At 35.5% G+C, this 21638-nt stretch overlaps 1 protein-coding gene across 4 annotated transcripts in view; it reads right to left on the bottom strand.

Annotated features, from left to right (window-relative positions):
• Window positions 1–21040, bottom strand: part of KIFAP3 (kinesin associated protein 3) — a 164095-nt gene extending 143055 nt beyond the window's left edge. For 2 of the 4 annotated variants that reach the window (XM_008978294.4, XM_008978295.4), the window contains exon 1: window positions 10252–10593. In XM_008978294.4, the coding sequence (XP_008976542.1) occupies window positions 10252–10283 (32 nt within the window). In that variant the 5' untranslated portion in view covers window positions 10284–10593. Of the gene's footprint in view, window positions 1–10251; window positions 10677–20860 lie in introns of those variants that run through there. The other 2 variants (XM_003824636.6, XM_063604008.1) reach the window with 2 other exon arrangements.
• Window positions 21041–21638: the final 598 nt, after the last annotated feature.

The raw sequence follows: 21638 nt of genomic DNA, 5'->3' as shown, positions 1-21638 counted from the left end.
GGGAAATGTTTCTAAAGTTTCCTCATTTATTGATGTTACTTTATTTTTTGAGAAAAGGTCTCACTCTGTCACCTAGGCTGAAGTGCAGTGGTGTGATCACAGCTCACTGCAGCCTTGCCTCCCAGGCTCAGGCAATCCTCCCACCTCCACCTTCCAAGTAGCTGGGACTACAGGCATGCACCACCATGCCCAGCTAAGTTTTGTATTTTTTATAGAGATGGGGTTTCAACATATTGCCCAGGCTAGTCTTGAACTCCTGGGCTCAAGCGATCCACCAGCCTCAGCCTCCCAAAGTGCTGGGATGACAGGCATGAGCCAACACACCTGGCTAGTTTCCTCATTTAATATGTTTATATCATAATTCCCTTTTATTTATGGCTTTGGTTTTTTCCTTAAATCATGAATGTGTAGTGAATGTCATCAAATGTTTTTCTGCATCCATTGGAGGATCATGTATTGTTCTTCTTTAATTCATAAATATACTACATCAAATTCATTAAATACATAAAACCATACTCATATTCTTAGAATAAGCACAACTTGTTAATGCTGTCTTAAAGCAGTGTGAGATTAAATTTGCATCCTTGCTCATTCAACCTGCAATTTTCCTTTCTAATGTCCTTTTTCTGACTTTCATATGGAGATTATTCTAAAATCTTAATGTAAATTAGTTGAGGAGCATCCTTTTTTTTCTAGACTTCTTGGAAGAGTTGTACATAATTGGAAGCATCTGTTTCCCAAAAATTTTGTTAGAATTTGACTTTAAAACTGTCTGGATGTAGCAGATTTTATCAGTATGAAATACTCCTCTGTAGTTTTTACAGTATATGTTTTCTTAAAGCCTATTTTATCTGACATTAATATGGTCATTTTAGCATTCTTATGCTTACTGTTTGATTGCACCCATTTACCATTAACTTACCATGTCCATACTTAAAAGTATATTTTTTGGGTATGACAGATAGTTGGGTCTTGCTTTTCTTTTTTCTTTATAAAAGAAATATTGGTGGCCGGGCGCAGTGGCTCACGCCTGTAATCCCAGCATTTTGGGAAGTCGAGGTGGGTGGATCATGAGGTCAGGAGATCGAGACCATCCTGGCTAACATGGTGAAACCCCGTCTCTACTAAAAAATACAAAAAATTAGCTGGGCATGGTGGTGGGCACCTGTAGTCCCAGCTACTTGGGAGGCTGAGGCAGGAGAATGGCGTGAACCCAGGAGGCGGAGCTTTCAGTGAGCCAAGATCATGCCACTGCCCTCCAGCCTGGGCGACAGAGCAAGACTCCGCCTCAAAAAAAAAAAAAAAAGAAAGAAATATTGGCAATCCCTGCCTTTCCATTGGAACATTAAAACCTATGCTGTCTGATACAATAGTCACTAGCTACATGGGTCTATTTAAAATTAAATTTAAATACATTACATTTTAAAAATAATTAAAAATGCAATTCCTTAGCTTTACTAACCACGTTCAAATTGTCCACTAGCCATACAGCCAGTGGCTATGTATTTGATGATGCAGCTGTAAGTTATTTCCATCAGGGAAGAAAGTTCTATTGGACATTATTGTTTTGGATCATTTAATGCAATTACTGACATACTTAGATTCAGATCTATCACTTCATTTTTATTTCCTGTTTGGCCCACCTATACTTTGATTATTTTCCTAACAGCCTTGTGAATTATTATTTTTTTAATTCCATTTTGTGTAGATGTTTTCACTATACTTTTAAAAATTGTTTTTGGTGGTTGCTTTAGGAAAAACAATGTTTTAGTTACCTTTTTTTTTCACAAGTTATTTAAGAGTTAATGCTGTGCTACTTCACAAATTGCACGTCTATTGTCTACACCCCCCCCATTCTTTATGTTATAGCTGTCATATGCATTATGTGTACATACCTTATAAACTCACACAAAAATTTCATAATTTTTGCTTTCAAGTCATATGTATTTTTTAAAAATTAAGAGGGAAATAATCTCTTATATGTACTCAAATATTTAGAATTCCTGATGCTTTTCATATTGGTAAAACCAAAACAAGTTTTATATTTCTATTACTAACATTAGACTTGGTAATAGAGAAACAGAGGATTAAGGTAATTCAAACCAATGCACCTTCTAAGAAAATCTTAAAAGCTGGGGGCAAAAACACATATGTGTGTATCTGTTTGAGGCCATAAGAGAACTAAAAAGGCACAAAAAATTACAGTGAGAAGATCCAGGAGAAAAAGAAAATGAAGAGAGGTAAATCTTGAATTTGAGGCTACTTTTCCCTAGAGGTATCTGCTAACTGAAAAGAGAGGGCTGAGAGGTTGAGAATCTTTTAATAATCACATGAGGCTAGAGACACAAAAACTGGATTCTAGAGTGCACTAAACAGCAGTGGCTCTGGTAAAGCTCCAAGCTTTAAGCTTGAAACAGGAGGACTACCTCCTAGGAGTAACTGTGAAACAGATGCAAATCGGTCACCAACAAGACTAAAAAGCCCAGTTTAATGTAGTTGAATCTCTGAGAACTAATTAAGGTGACCCTAAATTTTCAGTAATCCTTACTAACATAAACAAAATATAATCTTCTCTGGAAAAAGAGAACATCATCCTGAGCCTCAAATGATTATTTATACATTTATATTCCTATATATGATACTCAAAGAATAGTCATCTTCAGAAAAAAACTAGATAATATTTTTTTAATTTCTAGAGTTAAAAATACAATAACCAAAATTAAGAATAATAATAAATAAATAGGTTTAATAGCAGATTATCTAATCTGCTAAAGGGGCATTGTGACAGATCTCTGCACTGATCACTCAGGTGATATAACTATTGTCTAGGCTCTGCTTAAAGGGGCCTTGTCACATATCTCTGCACTGATCACCTAGGTGATGTAACTCTTGTCTAGGCTCTGCTTACAGGGATACAGGTAAGGAGATAATTTATGGCATAAAATATAAGTCAGAAGAAAACACCCAGAATAAAACATAGAGACAAAAAGATGTAAAACACAAGCAAAAGTATAATTCAGCAATGCATACTGAGTAGGTCTAGCATATGTACTTGAAGTCCCAGAAAAAAGGTGAGAGAGATGGGGACAGAGCAATATATGAAAAGATAATGGCTAAGTGACATCAGTGAAAACGGCAGAGTAGGGACCTCTAGAGGCTGGCACTCCCCAGAAGCACTAAAAACTTGGCAAAAAAAAAACTATCACAATCAACCTCATCAGAACTCTGGAAGACAGTCAAAGGTTTACAGCAACCAAGTGAATGTTTAATCAGAAGAAAGGTTACAGAAACAAGGTAGGCGATCATTATGGTCTTTTCACTTACCCTAGACATCCACCCCACTCTCAAGCACAGTGGCAGTCTTCAAGATGGCAGCCCACGTTCCCACTGTTAATACTTGGTTCTAGAGGAGTCAAGTGGACCTTGCTCCCAAGGAATTTTGTCTGATTGTTTTGCAACTGACTGAAGTTTCCTTTGAGGTCGGCTGCAAGGGGCTTTCCTTTGTTTTGACTAATTTTAAACTCTTATCAGGATAGTGCAGCTATGCAGTCACTGAAATCAGTGAAAGCCAAGCATACAAGCTGCTGGCCCCTGGGATAAATAGTAATAGTTGGGTCAAACAAAACACACGCTGAAAGCCCAAGAGGAAAGTCCAGGGAGTCAGACATTTTGGGGGAATAGATGCTTTGAAAAGCTATTGCATATAAAGAGAAATCTAGAAATCCATGAGCATGCTCAGGGCAGAATACATACCCAGAAAAAACCTGGGAAGATCATAAGCTTTTACCTCTGGCTGGTCTTTAGGCTCTGTGCAAGCAGCAAATGAAGGCTAAGGTAAAATTGTAAATTGCCTGGCTAAGTGTTGAAGGCATATCCAAACACTGAGTCAACCTACAAAGATCTGAAGAGTATTTTTTTCTTTTCTTTTTTTCCTTTGGATATCATAATATTCAAAATACCCAGTTTTCAAGAAAAAAAAAATGAAACATGCAAAGAAACAAGAAACTCATTCTCATTCTCAGAATAAAAAAAATTAACAGAAACTGTCCATGCTACAGCACAAACACTGGACTTATCAAAGACTTTAAATCAACTGTCTTAAATATGTCCAAAGAGCAAAAAGAAACCTAACTAAGAAAAAGGAGAAACATAATGTCTCAACACATAAATAGTTTAAAAATGTATTATCATAAGGATCCAAATAAAAACACTAGAGCTGAAAAGTACAATAACTGAAATAAAAAAATCACTACAGGGTTTTTAACAGCAGATCTGAGCAGAGAGAGAAAAGAATCAGCAAACTTGAAGATATGTCAAATGAAACTGTCCATTTTGAGGCACAGAAAGAAAACAGAATGAAGAAAAAGAAACAGAACCTAAGAGACTTATGGAACACCATCTAGTATACCAACATATGCATAATGAGGGTATGAAAGGAGAGGAAGAAAGAAACATAGAGAATACTGGGAGAAAAAACAGTCAAAAACTTCCCAAATTAGACCAAAGACAAACTTACACATCCAAGAAGCTCAATGAAATTCAAAGATAAACTCAAACAGATCCACAATAAGACACTCTATACTGACGCTCTATTTAAAAAAATAAATAAAAGATTTTGAATTAATAACCTAATTTTACACCTTAAGGGGCTAGAAAAAGAAGAGCAAACAAAACCCCAAGCTAGCAGAAGGAAATAATAAAAAGCAGCAATAGAGACTAGAAAAAGAATAGAGAAAATGAAACCAAAGGTTAGTTCTTTGAAAAGATCAACAAACATTTTTGGAAAACTTTTAGTTAGACTGACTAAAAAAGAAAAGAAGAGACTCAAATTACTAAAATCAGAAATGAAAGTGGGACATTACTGCTGCTCTTTTGATGATTAAAAAATTACAAGAGAATAATATGAACACCAACAAATTGGATAACCTACATGAAAAAGAATAATTCCTAGAAACACACAAACTACCAAAACTGACTCAAAAGACACAGAAAATCTGAACAGAATTAGAAGTAAGGTGATTGAATCAGTAATCATAAACCTTTCAACAAGTCCAGTACCAGATGGCTTCACTGGTGAATTCTACCAAGCATTTAAAGACAAATTAACATAAATACCCCTCAAACTCTTCCAAAAGATATAACAGTAGAGGAAACACTTCCTAATTCGTTCCATGAGGCCACCATTACGCTGATACCAAAGCAAGACAAAGACACTACAGGAAAACCTTTAGACCAATACCCTTTATGAATGTCGATGTGAAAATCCTCAAAATACTAGCAAACAGAATCCAGGAGCATATTAAAAGGACCACGCAACATGGCCACATGGGCATTTCAATACAATACACCACATTAATGGAATGAAGAAAAAAAGTACATGATTATCTCAATCGATGCAGAAAAAAGCATCTGACAAAACCCAACATCTTTTCATGATAAAAGTACTTGATAAATTAGGAATAGAAGAAAAGTCCCTTAACATAATAAAGGGCATATATGAAAAATCTACGGCCAATATCATACTCAATGGTGAAAGAATGAAAGCTTTCCCCCTAAGATCAGGAACAAGACAAGAATGTTTATCCACTTTCCTGACTTCTATTCAACATAGTACTGGAAATTCTAGCCAGAGCAATGAGGCATGGGGAAAAAAAAATAAAAAGGCATCCAGATTGAAAAAGAAGAAGTAAAATTATTTCTATCTGCAGAAGACATAATCTTATATATAGAAAATTCTAAAAGTGGCACAAAAAACTGGCTAGAGCTAATAAATTCAGCAAAGTTGGAGAATAGATCAGAACACACCAAAAAATCCACTGTTTTTCTACATATTGGAGCTGAAAAATATGAAAAGGAAATTTAGAAAACTTCATTTCCAATAGCATCAAAAAGAATAAAATACTCAGGAGTAGATGTAACCAAGGAACAACTGTATACTGAAAACAAAAAGTTGCTGAAAGAAATTAATATGAACTAAATGAAAAGAAATCACATGTTCATGGACTGAAGGACTTAATATTGTTAAGATAGCAATATTCCCCAAAGTGATCTATAGATTCATTATATTCCCAAAGTTTCAATAGCTTTTTTTGCAGAAATGAAAAAGCCAACCCTAAAATTCAAATGGAAATACAAGGAACCCTAAATAGCTGAAACAACCTTGAAAAACAACAAAGTTGGAGGACTCACACTTCTGGATTTCAAAACTCACTACAAAGCTTCAGTAATCAAAACAGTGAGGTACTAGCACACGGACAGATAGATCAGTGAAATATAATTGAGAGTGCAGGAATAAACCCCAACATTTTTGGTCATTTAATTTTCAAAAAAATTGCCCAAACCATTCATGGAGGAAAAGAACAGTCAATTGTTCTTTTCTGACATTTGTTCTGACAAATGATGTCAGAACAACTAGATAGTCACATATAAAAGAATGAAGATGGACCCTTGCCATATACCATAGACAATAACTAACTCAAGATGGATCAAGGATATTAAATGTAAGAGCTAAAACTGTAAAACTCTTAGAAGAAAACAGAGGGACAAACCTTCATGACCTTGGATTTAGCAGTGGTTTCTTAAATAATGATGCCAAAAGCATGAGCAACAAAAGAATAAATTAGACTTCACCAAAATTAAAAATGTTTGCATATGAAAGTTTTACATACCAAGATAGTGCAAAGAAAACCCACAGAATGGGACAAAGTATCTGTAAATCATGTATCTGACCAGGTTCTATTACAAAGAACTCCTTTTCCCAAAGAGTAAAGACAAATGGCCAAGAAGCACATGAAAAGCTCAATGTCATTAGTAATTAGGGAAAGGCAAATCAATACCAAAATAAGATACCATTTGATATCCACTAGTATAGTAATAATTACAGAACAGAAAATAACAGGTGTTAGTGAGGATATGGAAAACTGAATTCTTATACATTGCTGGTGGGAGTGTAAAATGGTGCAGTCACTAGGGAAAACACTTCAGTGGTTCCTCAATGAATTAAACATAGAATTACCATATGGTCTGGCAGTTCCAGGCCTAGGTATACACCAAAAGATAGAAAACAAGTGTTCAAACAAAAACTTGTACAGTAATGTTCACAGCAGCTTTATTCCCAATAGCCAATAGGTAGAAACAACCCAAATGTCCACCACCAGATGAGCAATAAATAAACAAAATGTGGTATATCCATAAAATGGAATACTGAATTAGTCAATTTTATGTTGCTATAACACAATACCTGAGACTAGGTAATTTATAAGGAAAAGGGGTTTATTTAGCTTACAGTTCTGCAGGCTGGGAAGTTCAAGGGCATGACTCTGGCTTCCAGTGAGGGCTTTTGTGCTTCATTATAACACAGTGGACAAGGTCAAAGGGGAAGTGAGAAAAGAGAATACCCAAGGGTCTTCCTGGCTTTATAACAACCAACTCTAGAGGGAACTAATCCATTCCCAAGAGAACTAATCCAGTCTCACTAGAGCAAGAATTCACTCACTCCAGCAAGAACAGCACCAAGCCATTCATGAGGGATCCACCCCCAAAACTGAAACACCTCCCAGGCTCCAGTTCCCAACACTGCCACAATGGGGGACCAAGTTTTAACACGAGCTTTGGTGGAAACAAACTATATCCAAACCACAGCAAATATTATGCAGCTATATAAAGGAATGAAGTACTGATACATGCTACAACACAGATGGACCTTGATATACTATGTGAGAAATGCTTGACACAAAAGCCACACACTTTTTTCATATAGCACGCATAAATACAATAAATATCAGTATATTTTAAAGTCTGTATTACTTGCTAGAGTGTAAATTCCATGAAGGCAGGGAATATATTTATGTTTCATTTACCAAATGTTTTATCACTTGGCTTAATGACTTTTACACAGTAGAATCTCAACTATTAAATGAATGAACAAATGTTGTTCACTTTTAATATCCTTCAATAGTTCACCAATGCACTCAAAATAAAGTCTCAACTCTTTACTAAAGCGCTTAAGTCCCATATGATTTGGCTCATATTTCTTTCTAGTCTTATTCTGACTTTACTTAATAATCTATGTTTCAGGCACCTTGCTGAGTGCTGGGAATACAATGGGAAGTAAGATAGACACATAGCACCTTACCTTTATGAACTTTATAAACCAGAAGGAAATATAAAGTAGTAAGTTTAGGGAAAAACAAGGTATTAAGTATCATGAGACCCTAACAGGTATACCTGACCTGGATTGTGAGGTGGGAAAGGGAAGTTCAGGAAAGCTTTCTGGAAAAAGTGGTATTTATGTCACAACAGGAAAGATGAGGAATTAGCGGGGCAAAGAACAGGGCAAGTTCCAGATAAAGGAAGGGCATGTAAGAATCAAACACCAAAACACATAGGGATTCAAAAAAAATTATTTTTGTAAGACCAAAATATGGAATTACTCAGGTAGGAAGGGACTGAAAATATACTGCTATCTGCTGTCTTGTTAAAAACAAAATATAAAAGTAAAAATATTGTTAAAGAATATATGTAATCATGGTCAAAAAACAATAATTAAAATGGAAGGTTCTATCAGACATCACAAATGTTTTCCATCAGGCCTGTATAAATACATGTCTCCTGTATACTTCTAGTCTGAAAACAGACAATTCAAACTTTTTATTATTTATAGTAAAAATTAGATGAAATTGAGAAATGTATTTTTCAACCTTTTCAGATTCTAATCTCATTTTACTTCAAACATTACATTGACTGGCTTGGTTTTAATTTTGGAACTCTAGATAGTATGTATTTAAAAGCAAACAATAGGTTGAGAATTATAAGTCACAGTATGCCTGAGTGTCCATACTGGTACGATAATGTTAAGAAAAACTACCTCTGACACAAATATATTACATGAAAATCAGCTAATGGTATAACAGTGGCTCTTTGTTCCGGAACAATTTTGATTTAAAGTTAAAAGACAATTTATTTTCTTCTGTCACAAAATTTTTAACGAAGGTATTTTAAAAACCAACGTTAAGTAAAATTCAGTGAGGAAATAAACACTGATGTAGGCTTATATATTCATTTAAAAATTTTTACTGACAAAGTCTGGCTATTTGCCAGTTTCAGATATATTTACATAAAATAAAAAAGACAGTCAATATATGCCTGTCTTGCCAGGACAATAGAGTTGATTTATTTATTATACAATTGTTTGAATCCCTTTTATGAGTCTACTAACACTTGGAAGATCTTTCTGTGATGATGAGAGCTCAGCCAAGCCAGAATAAAAATATTCACTACAAGTGTATTATGACTTGAAATAATACCACCACCTTACATTCATGTTTTATTTTTTAAAAGTATTTCATCTTTCGTCCTTGTATCTCTCAGAAGGTAACGCCTGTCCCATTTTCAGATGAGGAAACCGTGCCCAAAGGAATACATGCGACTTTTCCAGGGTATTTACGGAATCAGTACTGAATTAAAATTTTTTTCTATTGGATCACTGCTTACTCTTGGTTCAGTGGGAGGTATCTTTTTTTTTCCAAATCAGGAATGATCTGAGTATTTGCCAGCACCCAAATAATCCCAACAGACTACAATTTTTTTGAGTAACTGATACTATATTTAAAAGAAATTATGGCCTATTTTATTGTCATCAAACTTCTGAACAAACCTCTTAATAATTACTAAATGTCCTACAAAAATTATGTTGTATACATGGGAGTCAAATGGATGACATGGATGCGGAAAGCAGAAAGAGACTGGAAATCAACATCTCAATTCAGCCTTCCAAAAAGTAGAATCCACCACTTCTTTCCCCTTCATCATTTCAAAAGCCCATGGCAATGAACCCCAAACTGAGGCCTGAGGGCGGATGCACCAGACTTTATTCCCAGGCTCTCATGGGATTTATCTATTATGGGAAAATGGAGAGTCTGGGAAGAGGCGAAAAAAAAAAAACAAAAGACGCGGTTTACCTTGCCCTACCTCCCTCTCCCCCTGGAATAAGGTGATGTAGCGAAGAAACCATCTTTCAATGCTGTCAGGGCTCCGCCGAGTCAGGTCAAAGGACCTTGAAACCCCCCCCCCCCCCCCAGAGCTCTCCTTTTTTCTCCACTTCACCTTTTCCCTCTCCTTTCGGTGACTTCTCTCCCTGCTTCCCATCCCGTCTGCTAAACTAGCGTTGCCCAGTGACATCTCACAGCCAACCCAAGAACATCTTCAGGGCCCTGGCAAGGAGGGTAGGACAGAGCCTTGGGGAGTCGTCACCTTTTGAGGTATCTGGCGTCCTCCCCTTGCATGGCGGCAGCGGCAGCGGCGTGGGGAGGATGGGGTATCTTGAGAGGCAGGCGCGGTTATTTCCGGGGACGGTGGCCAAAGTACCCTCACACCCAGAGGCGATGACAGTCCTGAGGCCTGCAAGGCGGGGCAGCAGCGGCGCTGTGGTTACCACGGTGAAGCCTCCAGCTCCTCCCACAGCTTCTGTGCCCCAAAACACTGGAGCGGCCCAGACCCGCCCAGAGTCGCCTAAGCCGGGCCGTCATGACGCATGCGCTTGCTCTGCACCTCTTGTATGCGCAGGCTCAGTCTGAGGCGCTGGCCTCAGAGTTTGACGCACCGGGGAGCCGAGCAGGGAAGTTTTGGTGCAGATTTGAGCGTCCGTGTATAAGGAGTGGCTCCGTAGTCACCGCCCCCTTGAGGATGGGAATAGAAAGGGCTGTCAGGTCAGCTTGAAAGGAGAGAGGGGAATCCGATAACCTTTTAGTTAGCGAATGCTATAGAGCAGTCCAGCTAATAAGGGAGGTTTCTATTTGGGGGCCTGAATGGCCCTGATTGCACTTACAAGCTCTAACTTGTGGAGATAATCTGACCGTTGTACAAAATGGATATAACTAATATCAACTTTGAAGGCGGCAAGTCTGTCACTTTGATGTCTTAAATCTAGAATACATCTCCCCCAACCAAAACAAACAAACAAACAACAACAACAAAAAACAGTTCCTGAAATTCCAACTCCACCAATTATCCTGAACTCAAGGTATGTTTAGAATTGCTTCTTCTGAGGCAGGCAATTGTTAGCAGTGCAGGGCATAGGAAAGAAGGGTTCTTTTTTAACTGCATGTTCTCTGGTTTAAGATCTATTCCCATGGGTTCAGCTATTACGTCTATGCAAATGATATAGGTTCATTTATTTGATAAATGTGAATTGAGGGCTGGCTGTGTGCCAAACACCAAACCAGGCTCTAGGGATGCAAAGAAAGCACCTCTACTCCCCCTGCTCACCTATAATCTTGTCACTTATTCACTGTCTTCTAGTCCTGTTTTCCCAGTTGCTTTGAGACGTGCACGTAGTTGCTCTGCTGCTTTTTTCAAATGTAGTACATTGATGCAATTATTGATTATCCGTTATGTGTAAAACACCATGTTAAGGCACTGCATGGTATATTAAATATAGAAATACAGTCCTTACCCAACAAAATATATTTTTATCTTCCCACCCATTCACACCAGCTACACTATTTCTGTAGATGTTATAGTCATTCTTTCATTCTGAAAGGGAAGAAAATTTGCAGCTAATTTTGACTCCTTCCTCTGTATCATGCCCTCTTACTAAAGTGCTACAAAATTCTATCTTTTCTTCCTTCAAGATATTCAGGTAGTCCAGTTTTTTTCTACATTCTTACTTTTACCAATAGTCTAATCACTTTATACCTAGAGTACTGCAATTCCTTCCTCATTGGACTTCCTGTTTTTTGTTTTTCTAAATATTAATTCTGCAAACTAATGTAAAATTTTACAAATTATCATTTATAACACCTTTAATGGTAATATAGCAGGCTAGATTACTTTAAAATCTTCACAATATGTAAAATTGGAAGACCAAAATATATATTAAAATGCATAGATAATATAACAAGGATTTTTGGAATGTAAGTTAGCTCCTTGAGCTCAGAGAACTCATTTCGTTCACTTTTGCATTCAGCCCATAGTTGTCACTGAATAAAAATTTTGATGTTGAAAAAATGCAAAGCTGAGCTTGAAAAAACAATAGCAACAACAACAACAAAAAAAAACCTAAAGAAAATGCCCAGAGACCAGAAAGAAAGAGAGAGCTGGAAACCAGAGCAATAAATAGATAGCTGAAACTGGGACTGAACTAGATAAGCTGTCTGTCTGTGGCAGGAAAAGTACAAGATGAGCCTGGAACATTTTATGCTTGACAGTAAGGACATAGTCAGAGACTAAGAAGATAAGATTATGTAAAAAGGACACTGGTGAATTTGAGGCAATTTGGGAATCAAATGGAATTACTGGGATTGATTTAAGACATTAAATAAATTAAAAAATGAAATCCATAATGATACTCAACAACATAGAAAAACAGGGAAAAAAGAACCCCACTTCCATTGGAGGCAACTACTACATCAGATCTTTACTCTGAAAGCTGGTAATTAAAAGAAAGAAGGATTTAATCTAATGCTTTTGGAAATAAACCAGATTTCACCTCCTTTTAACAAGGAAAAGCTCTTCTTAACAGAAAATACCTGGTAGGAATGGAGAAAAATAATGATAGTTACTATTTTGCAAGCACCAATAAATAATGGATTCAAATAAGCCCTATTAATTTACTTTAAAATAATTTAAAGTGAGGCAAAGTTTTACCCTGCATATTTCTTTATAATTCTAAAGGAAAAGAAATGTTACTTTACAATGAGGAGATCTAGCTGTCAGCATTTTAAACAGACAAGCAAACAGCATCATTAGTGAGAGGTGAACCCAGCTGGACTTCTGGGTCGGGTGGGGACTTGGAGAACTTTTCTGTCTAGCTAGAGGGTTGTAAATGCACCAATCAGCACTCTGGGTCTAGCTAAAGGATTGTAAATGCACCAATCAGCACTCTGTACAAACGCACCAATCAGTGCTCTGTGTCTAGCTAAAGGATTGTAAACGCACCAATCAGCACTCTGTAAAAACGCACCAATCAGCGCCCTGTGTCTAGCTAAAGGATTGTAAATGCACCAATCAGCACTCTGTAACACCAATCAGCAGGATGTGGGCGGGGCCAAACAAGGGAATAAAATGTCAGATTATTTTGTAAAGTTGAATAGGCACATACTCTAAATCTCAGCAATTCTACTCCTAGTTCTATACTTCATAAAATTGTTCCAAAATCATTGGAAAAGTATTGAGCTTAGTAGAAAATGAAAAACGGAAAGACAATAACAAAATACTTTTGCAGGAGAATGAATGAATACATTTGAAATATTCACACAATACAATAATATGCAGCAGAGAAAGTTGATGAACTAGAACTTTACATATGACATGGATGAATATTAGAAACATGATACTGAGTGAAAAATTGTGGCAGATTAAATACAGCATGATGCTTTATTTAAATTGCACTATAATTTAAAAACAATAAAATGCATTCTTCTTGGCCTACAGTTCTCTAAGTTTTGAAAAACTCTTAAGTCATATAATTACCTGCACAATCATAGAGCAGTTCTGTCATCCTCTAAAATTCCTTTGTATCCTTTGGAGTCGCCTTATCCCCACAACCCCAGGCTCTGGTAAATACTGATCCATTTTCTGTTCCTATAATTTTGCCTTTTCCAGAACGTCATCTGAATGTAATGATAGGCGCTGTAGCCTTTTGAATCTAGTTTCTTTCATTTAGCACAATGCATTTGAAGACAATCCATGTTGTTTTTCGGTCCTGTTTTTTTTTTATTGTTAAGTACTATTCCATGGTATGAATGTACCATAGTTTATTCATTCACCAGTTGAAAGACATTTGAGTTGCTTCTAGCTTTTGGCAACTATGAATAAAGCTACTAAAAAAATTTACATACAGATTTTTGTGTTAGTTAGTTTTCTTTACTCCTGTTCAGTTATCTAAGAATAGGTTTACTTAGTTGTATGGTAAATATATGAATGACTGTACAAAACCACCAAACTGTTTTCCAAAATGAATGCCGTTCTGCATTTCTACCAACAATGTATGAGTTCAGATTTAGTCACATCCTTTCCAGCACTTGGTATTTTGTTTTTTTTTTAAATTTGTCTGTTTACTCTCATCATTCTAATAAGTGTGCAGGGCTATCTCACTTGATTTTAATTGAATTTCCCTGATTATTAATGGTATGAGCATATTTTCATATGTTTAATTACCATTTCTATACCATTTTTGAATTCTCTTCAAATTTTTTGTCCATTTTTAATTTATATTTTTGCCAGACTGATAAACTGAGCACAGAGATATCAACAGGTAAGTAGATAAAGAGGACAAATTACTAATATCTGAAATGAAAGAAGGGACATCATTCAGATTCTACAGGTATAAAAATGATAATTTGAAAATTATGAACAACTTTATACTAATAAATTTAATGACTTAAATGAAATAAGCAAATACCTTGAATGATATTTATTAAGATGGCGACAAGAACAAAGAGAAAATGTTAAAGCTCTTTATCTCTTAAAGACATTGAATACCTAATGACAATATTTCCCACAAAATACACTTCAGACACAAATAGGTTCACTTATGCATTCTACCAAGCAAGTAATTAAGATAATGTCAATTTAGATACTTTCTGAAAATATAAAATGAAAGCATATCTACCAATTAATTTTAAAAGGTCAGCATTATCCTGATATCAAAATTAGAAAATGGTATTACAAAATAAGAGCTACAAATATCCTTAGTGAACATATGTGCAAAACTCTTTAACAAAATATTAGCAAATCAAACCAGCATACATAAAAAGAATGCTATGACCAAATGGGGTTTATCCCAGGAATGCAAGGTTGGTTTAATACATGAAAATCCAATAATTAATTTGCCATATTGCTATATAGTTTGCATACTTGACCCTCCAAACCTTATGTTAAAGTTTGATCTCCAATGTTGGAGACAGGGCCTAATGGGAGATGTTTGGGTGATGCAGACAGATCCCTCATGGATGACTTTATACTGTCCTTGTGGTAATTAGTGAGTTCTTGCTCTGTTAGTTCCTGTGAGAGCTGGTTGACAAAAAGAGCCTAGCACCTCCCCCACCTCTTGCCTCCTATCTTGCCATGTGATCACTGCACATGCTGGCTCCCTTTCCCCGTCCATCTTGAATGGAAGCAGCCTGAAGCCCTCACCAGAAGCAGATACTGGCCCCCTACTTCTTGTACAGCCTGAAGAACAATGAGCCAAATAAACTTTCTTTATAAATTACATAATCTCAGATATTCCTTTATAGCAGCACATATGAACAAAGACACATATTAATAATATAAAGGTAAAAAATCATATGGTCATCTCAACAGAAGCAGAAAATTAATATAATGGAATTCATGATTTTAAAAAACTATTAGCAATCTAAGAATAGAAAGTGACTTCTTCACCCTACTAAAGCATACTTATATGGGTTTACTTCTGGGTTCTCTATTCTGTTTCATTGATCTATCTGTCTTTTTCATGCCAGTATAATACTGTTTTAATTACCATAGCTTTGTAATATATTTTGAAATCAGGAAGTGTAATGCCTCAATCTTTCTTCTTCTTTCTCAAGATCATTTTGGCTTTTTGGAGTTCTTTGTGGTTCCATATGGACTTCAGGGTTTTTTTTTAATATTTCTATTAAAAGAATGTCAATGTATTTTGATAGAGATAGCGTTGAATATGTAAATTGCTTTGGCTAGTATGGATTTTTTTTTTAACAATATGAAGTCTTCCAATCTATAAACAAGGGATGTCTTTCCATTTATTTGAATAATTTTGGTAGAATTATCCCTACGTATTTATTGTTTTCAGGTGATATTATCAGTGGTGTTTGAAAAACCATATAGATTGGAAAGGAAAAGTAAAACTATTTTGATTTACAAATAAAAAGCTACTAGACCTAATAATTAGTAATATCATAGAGTATAAAGTTACTACAAGAATCAATTGCATTGACTTATACTAGCAATGAAAAATTGAAAAATAAAATTTATAAACACCATTGATAATACCACCAGAGAGCAATAAATATGTAGGGATAAATCTACCAAAATTTGTTCAAGACTATGCACTGAAAACCATGAAACAGCACTAAGAGAAATTAAAGATGCCCTAGGAAAATGGAAAAGTGTGTCATGTCTATAGATTGAATGATTCAATATTATTAGAACATCAATTTTACTCAAATTTATCTATAGATTCTATATAACTCCAATCAAATACTAGCAATTTTTTTTTACAAATTGACAGGTTGATTATTTTATATGAAAATGCAAAGGACCTCTAAGAGTTTACACAATTTTGAAGAACAAATTTGAAAGGCTTCATGATTAAAAGACCTACTATAACTTTATTAGTCAATTCAATGTGTATTGGCATAAGGATATAGATATACATAGATTAATAGAAGAGAATAAAAAATAAAGAATAGAAAGAGAATGACTCACTTATGGTTCAGTTAACTTTTCAGATAATTTCTTAAAACTTTTTTAAATTCACAGAAAGTTGCAGAAACGGTGCAGAGATATCTAGGTACCTTCACCTAGTTTCACCCAGTAGTTACATCTTCCATAAATGTATTGTAATCAGAAACCCAAAAACTGATATCAGTACAATGTATGTATATAATTCTATGCCATTTTATCATGTGTGTAAATTCCTGTAACCACTACCTCAATCAGTATCTAGAATTATTCTGTCACCACAAAGATCTACTGAAATTTACATTTCATTGGATTGAATGAAGTGTAGAAACTGCATCTCCCTTTGTCAGTTTACTCTCTTCCATTTTTAATAAAATTATCTTTAACATTTCCTTTATGTACATTTAGAACTATATCAGTGTTATCATTTTGCTTTAATCATAAAACAATTTAGAAAACTTAAGAGAAGGAAGGTCTATCACCAAAATTTAAAACTTCCCTTTGAAAGACACCATTAAGAAATGAAATGGTAAGTCACAGACTGAAAGTATTTGCCATAAATCTATATGACAAAATAATTGTATTCATGATATAAAGAGAACTATTACAAGTCAAAAAAAAATCTAAATGACCTAACTAAAAATGAGCAATTAATTTACAAAAATGTCATAAAAGGAGATACATCGCTAGCTAATAAGCACATAGTGACTCAACTTTATTAGTTATCATGGAACTGGAAATTTAACCACAGTGAAATACACTGTTATACACCTATATTAGTTTTCTATTGCTGCAGTAACAAATGGTAACAAACTTAGTGGCCTAAAACTTAAATTTATTGTCTTACAGTTTTGTAGATCAGAAGTCTGCAATGAATCTCACTGAGTTAAAATCAAGATACCAAGAGGGCTTTACTTTTTTCTGGATGCTCTAGAATAGAATCGGTTTCCTTGCCATTTTCAGCTGTTACAGGCCATCCACACTCCTTCACTGATGGCCTCTTTCCTCCATCTTCAAAGCCAGCAACAGTGGCCCAAGTTCTTTTCATTATTGCCATCTCACAGGTCCTTCTTCTCTTATCACATCTCTCTATGACCACAGCCAGGAAAGGTTTTCCACTTTTAGGGATGCATGTGGGCCCCACTGGATAATTCAGGATAATCTCCCCATGTTAAAGTAGGTCCTTAACTTTAATCACATCTATCAAGTTCCTTTTGCCATGTAGGTAATATATTTACAGGTTCCAGAGATGGGATGTGAGCACCTTTTTTTGTGGGGGTGGGTGAGAAGGGTGGGAGCATTATTTTACCTGCCACAATACCTACCACCATAATGATTAATATTAAATTGTCAGACAATACCAATTGGTGGTAAGAATGTGGAGCTACTGGAGTTCTAATACTTGTGAGAATGAAAAATGGTACACCCTTTTGGAAGACAGTTTTATAGTTTCTTCAACAGTTAAATGCATATTTACAATACAACCAGCAATTCCACTCCTATGTATCTACCCAAGAAAAATGAAAACATATGTCCACAACAATTGCTCACAAATGTTCATGGTAGCTTTATTAATAATGACAGAAAACTTGAAACAACCCAAATGTCTATTAACATGTCAATTGATACAAATTGTGGGATATTCACACAATGGATACTACTTAGCATCAAGAAAAATCAAAACTGATATATGCAACATAAATAAATCTTTAAAAAACTCATTATGATGAAAGAACCATATGGTTTGATTCCATTTATAAGAAACTCTTGAATAGAAAAAAAGCACACCCCGATCTATTATGACAGAAAGTAGATAAGTGGTTGCCTTGTGCTAGTGATAGAGGGTGGATAGACTGCAGCCAGGCTGGAGGAAACTTTAGGGTAATGGTCACCCATGTGAATACAATTATTAAAACTCATCAAGCTGTATACTTGCATTCATTTTATTGCATGTAAATTTTAAAAATTTTGTATAAAAATAAATTATACTTTCTCTTTGTTGCATATAAATTATTTCCTAATGTGATTGTTTTAAAAGATATAATGAGCAAGGAAAAAAGTAGTAAGCCAAATGGGTGGATTAAATAGCATATTAAACACAGTTGGCCGGGCACGGTGGTTTATACCTGTAATCCCAGCACTTTGGGGGGCGAAGGTGGGAGGATCAGTTGAGGTCAGGAGTTCGAGACTAGCCTGGCCAACATAGTGAAACCCCATCTCTATCAAAAATACAAAAATTAGCCAGGTGTGGTGGGGCATGCATTTAATCCCAGCTACTTGGGAGGCTGAGGCATGAGAATCGCCTGAACCCAGGAGGCAGAGGTTGCAGTGAGCTGAGATCATGCCACTGCACTCCAGCCTGGGCAACAGAGCAAGACTCTGTCTCAAAAAATAATAATAAAATAAACACAGTTGAAGAGAAAATTTGTAAATATTAAGAGGAAATAATACAACACAGTGTGATAGAGAAAACCAGTTCTTAAAAAGGGGTTAAGGGATGGGAAGGATAACATGTAAAGATCCATAAGCTTTTAATATGACTGCTGGAAAAAAAGAATAGAGAGACTAGAGACAAGCCAATATTTAAGACTGGAAAACATCCTGAGTTAATCAAAGACACGTCTTTGATTATTTATCCCAAGCAGGATAAATAAAACAAATTCATTACTGAAATTAGAGAATTCCAAAGATAGAGATCTCAGAAGCCATCATCAGTTAGTAATTTTTTGTGTGCTAATTTTTCATTTCTATTTCGTTCTCATCTCCCAAACGGATTATAAATTGTTGAGTGAAGAAACCAATCTCATTCAGCACTTGGACTCCCATTATTCTGTGGTGTAGTGGCTAAGAACCTGAATTCTTCTGGAGTAAGAACTTGGTTAGTGTGCCTGTTCTACCGCTTATTTACTTTTGACCTTGGGCAAGTTAAACTCTGTAATGTTCAATTTTCTCATCTGTAAAATAGGGGTAATAGTCTTTATGTCCTAGAGTTATTGTAATGTTAAATGAGATAGCATACATAAATTTATATCAGTGTATTTATCACATTAAGGGCAGCAATTGATATTAGCTGGACCAGGTGTTTGCAAACTTAGTTAATTTATTACTACCTACCATTTATTAATTACCACCTGCCATTTATTAATCATATGACTACTCACCCACATATCCCTTATTAATTATATGACTCTGGACAAGTCACTTAAGCACTCTGTGTGTACTTCATTTAGAAAAATTGGGGGAAATACCCATATTGCCAAAGATTATTGCAAGGATACGAAGAGTTGATATTTTGTTAGAATCTTATAAATTTTAAAGTTACATGAAAATGATGATGTTATTATTATTTCAACTTTATTCTTAAATTTGTCAATGGTATTTTGAATACTAGCCACAGCGGGGTGTTTAAAAGTACTGAGAAAAGTGATTGCTGCCTCACAATTTTATAATTTGACAGGAGAGAAAGAGTACAAAGATGCCTAACACCAATGACAGAATCATTTAAAGACAAATAATCCCAATGATACACCAACATGGCTAAAGATGGTTTCTGAGGGCTTTAGAGATATAGGAGTCAGTCTGGGTTGCATTGGGAAGCCTTTTGTTAATATCACAGTTTGTTCCATCAAGCAAAACTCTTTTTCCTAGAAGCCTTTTGTAAGCTTCAGATGCAGTACAGTGCCTTCTCTGTTCTACTGCATATACTGTACTTTATGTGCATTATTTGTTTATACCTCTATCCTCTCCAATAAGAGGGATTAAAAAGGCATAAAATCATGGATGTCCAATCACAGTGCATGGCATGTAGTACTAACACAATAAATGGCAACTGCTGCTATATCAAATACAGTTACTGCCTTCAAGGAGCACATGAACTAGTCACTAGGTATATAAACAAATAATTATTGACTATATTAATGCTTTCATAATAGTAGCATGACACAAGTAGGATGCTGGCACAAAAGGGAATAATCCACTTATCTTGGAGGATAGAGACTCACAGTAGGACTCACAAAAGCTGAATAAAATTTTGCTTAGCAGAGAGCATAACAGGGATATTATAGAGAAAGGCAATAGTACCTACAAGGACACAAAAGTATGAAATATCATGGTACAGTTAAGTAACTGTGTGTAGTTTGAGACAGAATTAGGTTTGGGTGGAATGGCATGAAAAATAAGTTGGGAAAAGACAGCAGGGGCAAGATCATGGAGAACCTGGTATACGAGAACATGGTATTTGAATATTTCCTGCAGGCATGAGGACCCATTGAAGAATTTTAATATAGGAAAGTTGTATGCTAAGATTTATTACTTTCAGCAATATTCATTTCTCTATATTTTATCCACACAGCAACGGAAAACAGAGGGGTAAGAATTACATTTTAAAAATACTCCAAATGTGTTGTTTATAAATTTCAATCCTGACTTGCTTCAACAGTACATAGAAAATCTTTCTTACCTTGTGATTGCCTTTGGGATGCCATCAAATGGCCAGTGGGGCCCAAGGAGCCCATATCCACTGGCTATCAATGCCATTATCCTGCCACCTTTCCAATTAGTTTGAGCTCATGTAGCACATCTTAATCCAAAGGAGATTTCAGTTAAAAGGACCCTTTAAAATAATTCTCTTCCTGGTGGTGGTAACCACTGTTTCAACTAGTATGACGTAAGACAATAACTATGACATCATTGGGTTGCTCCTAGGATCAGGAATGGGGCGTGGCCCACTAGGATAATGAATAATGAATTCCTGTGCTTTTTTCTTTCACCAGATTCTCTTGTAGTCTGAATAATACTTTGAGAAAATAGTCATGCAATATGCCAAACTGATGAGCCTTAAAGACACAGTCAAATGAATGTGTTATTCAGTATGAATAATAGAGGTGTATTTAGTCACTTAACGCCCATATGTGCACACACACACACATCTGTATTTGTGAATTCGTATATGTGGATTTATACATGTATGTTCAAGTGGATGTTTCTTGCAGGAGAGCATAGCTACTGTTATGCTTTCATGTGTATTCCTTTGCAGAGATACACATAGCATGGTGAGGAAGGACTATCATCTGAGTGTATCCAGCCATATCAGCTGTATTTATTAATTTAAACAAAATTTATGAGCAAGTATTGCTTTAGATTTGGGTATGGAAAAATGAATAGACACAGTTTTTGACTTGAATAGTTGTACCCAAATTCAGTAGGGATATACACAAAGTGAGCAGATAAATGAAATT

This window comes from Pan paniscus, chromosome 1, assembly GCF_029289425.2.
Source record: "Pan paniscus chromosome 1, NHGRI_mPanPan1-v2.0_pri, whole genome shotgun sequence".
Lineage (NCBI taxonomy): Eukaryota > Metazoa > Chordata > Mammalia > Primates > Hominidae > Pan > Pan paniscus.
This window is presented reverse-complemented; position numbering and strand designations above follow the sequence as displayed.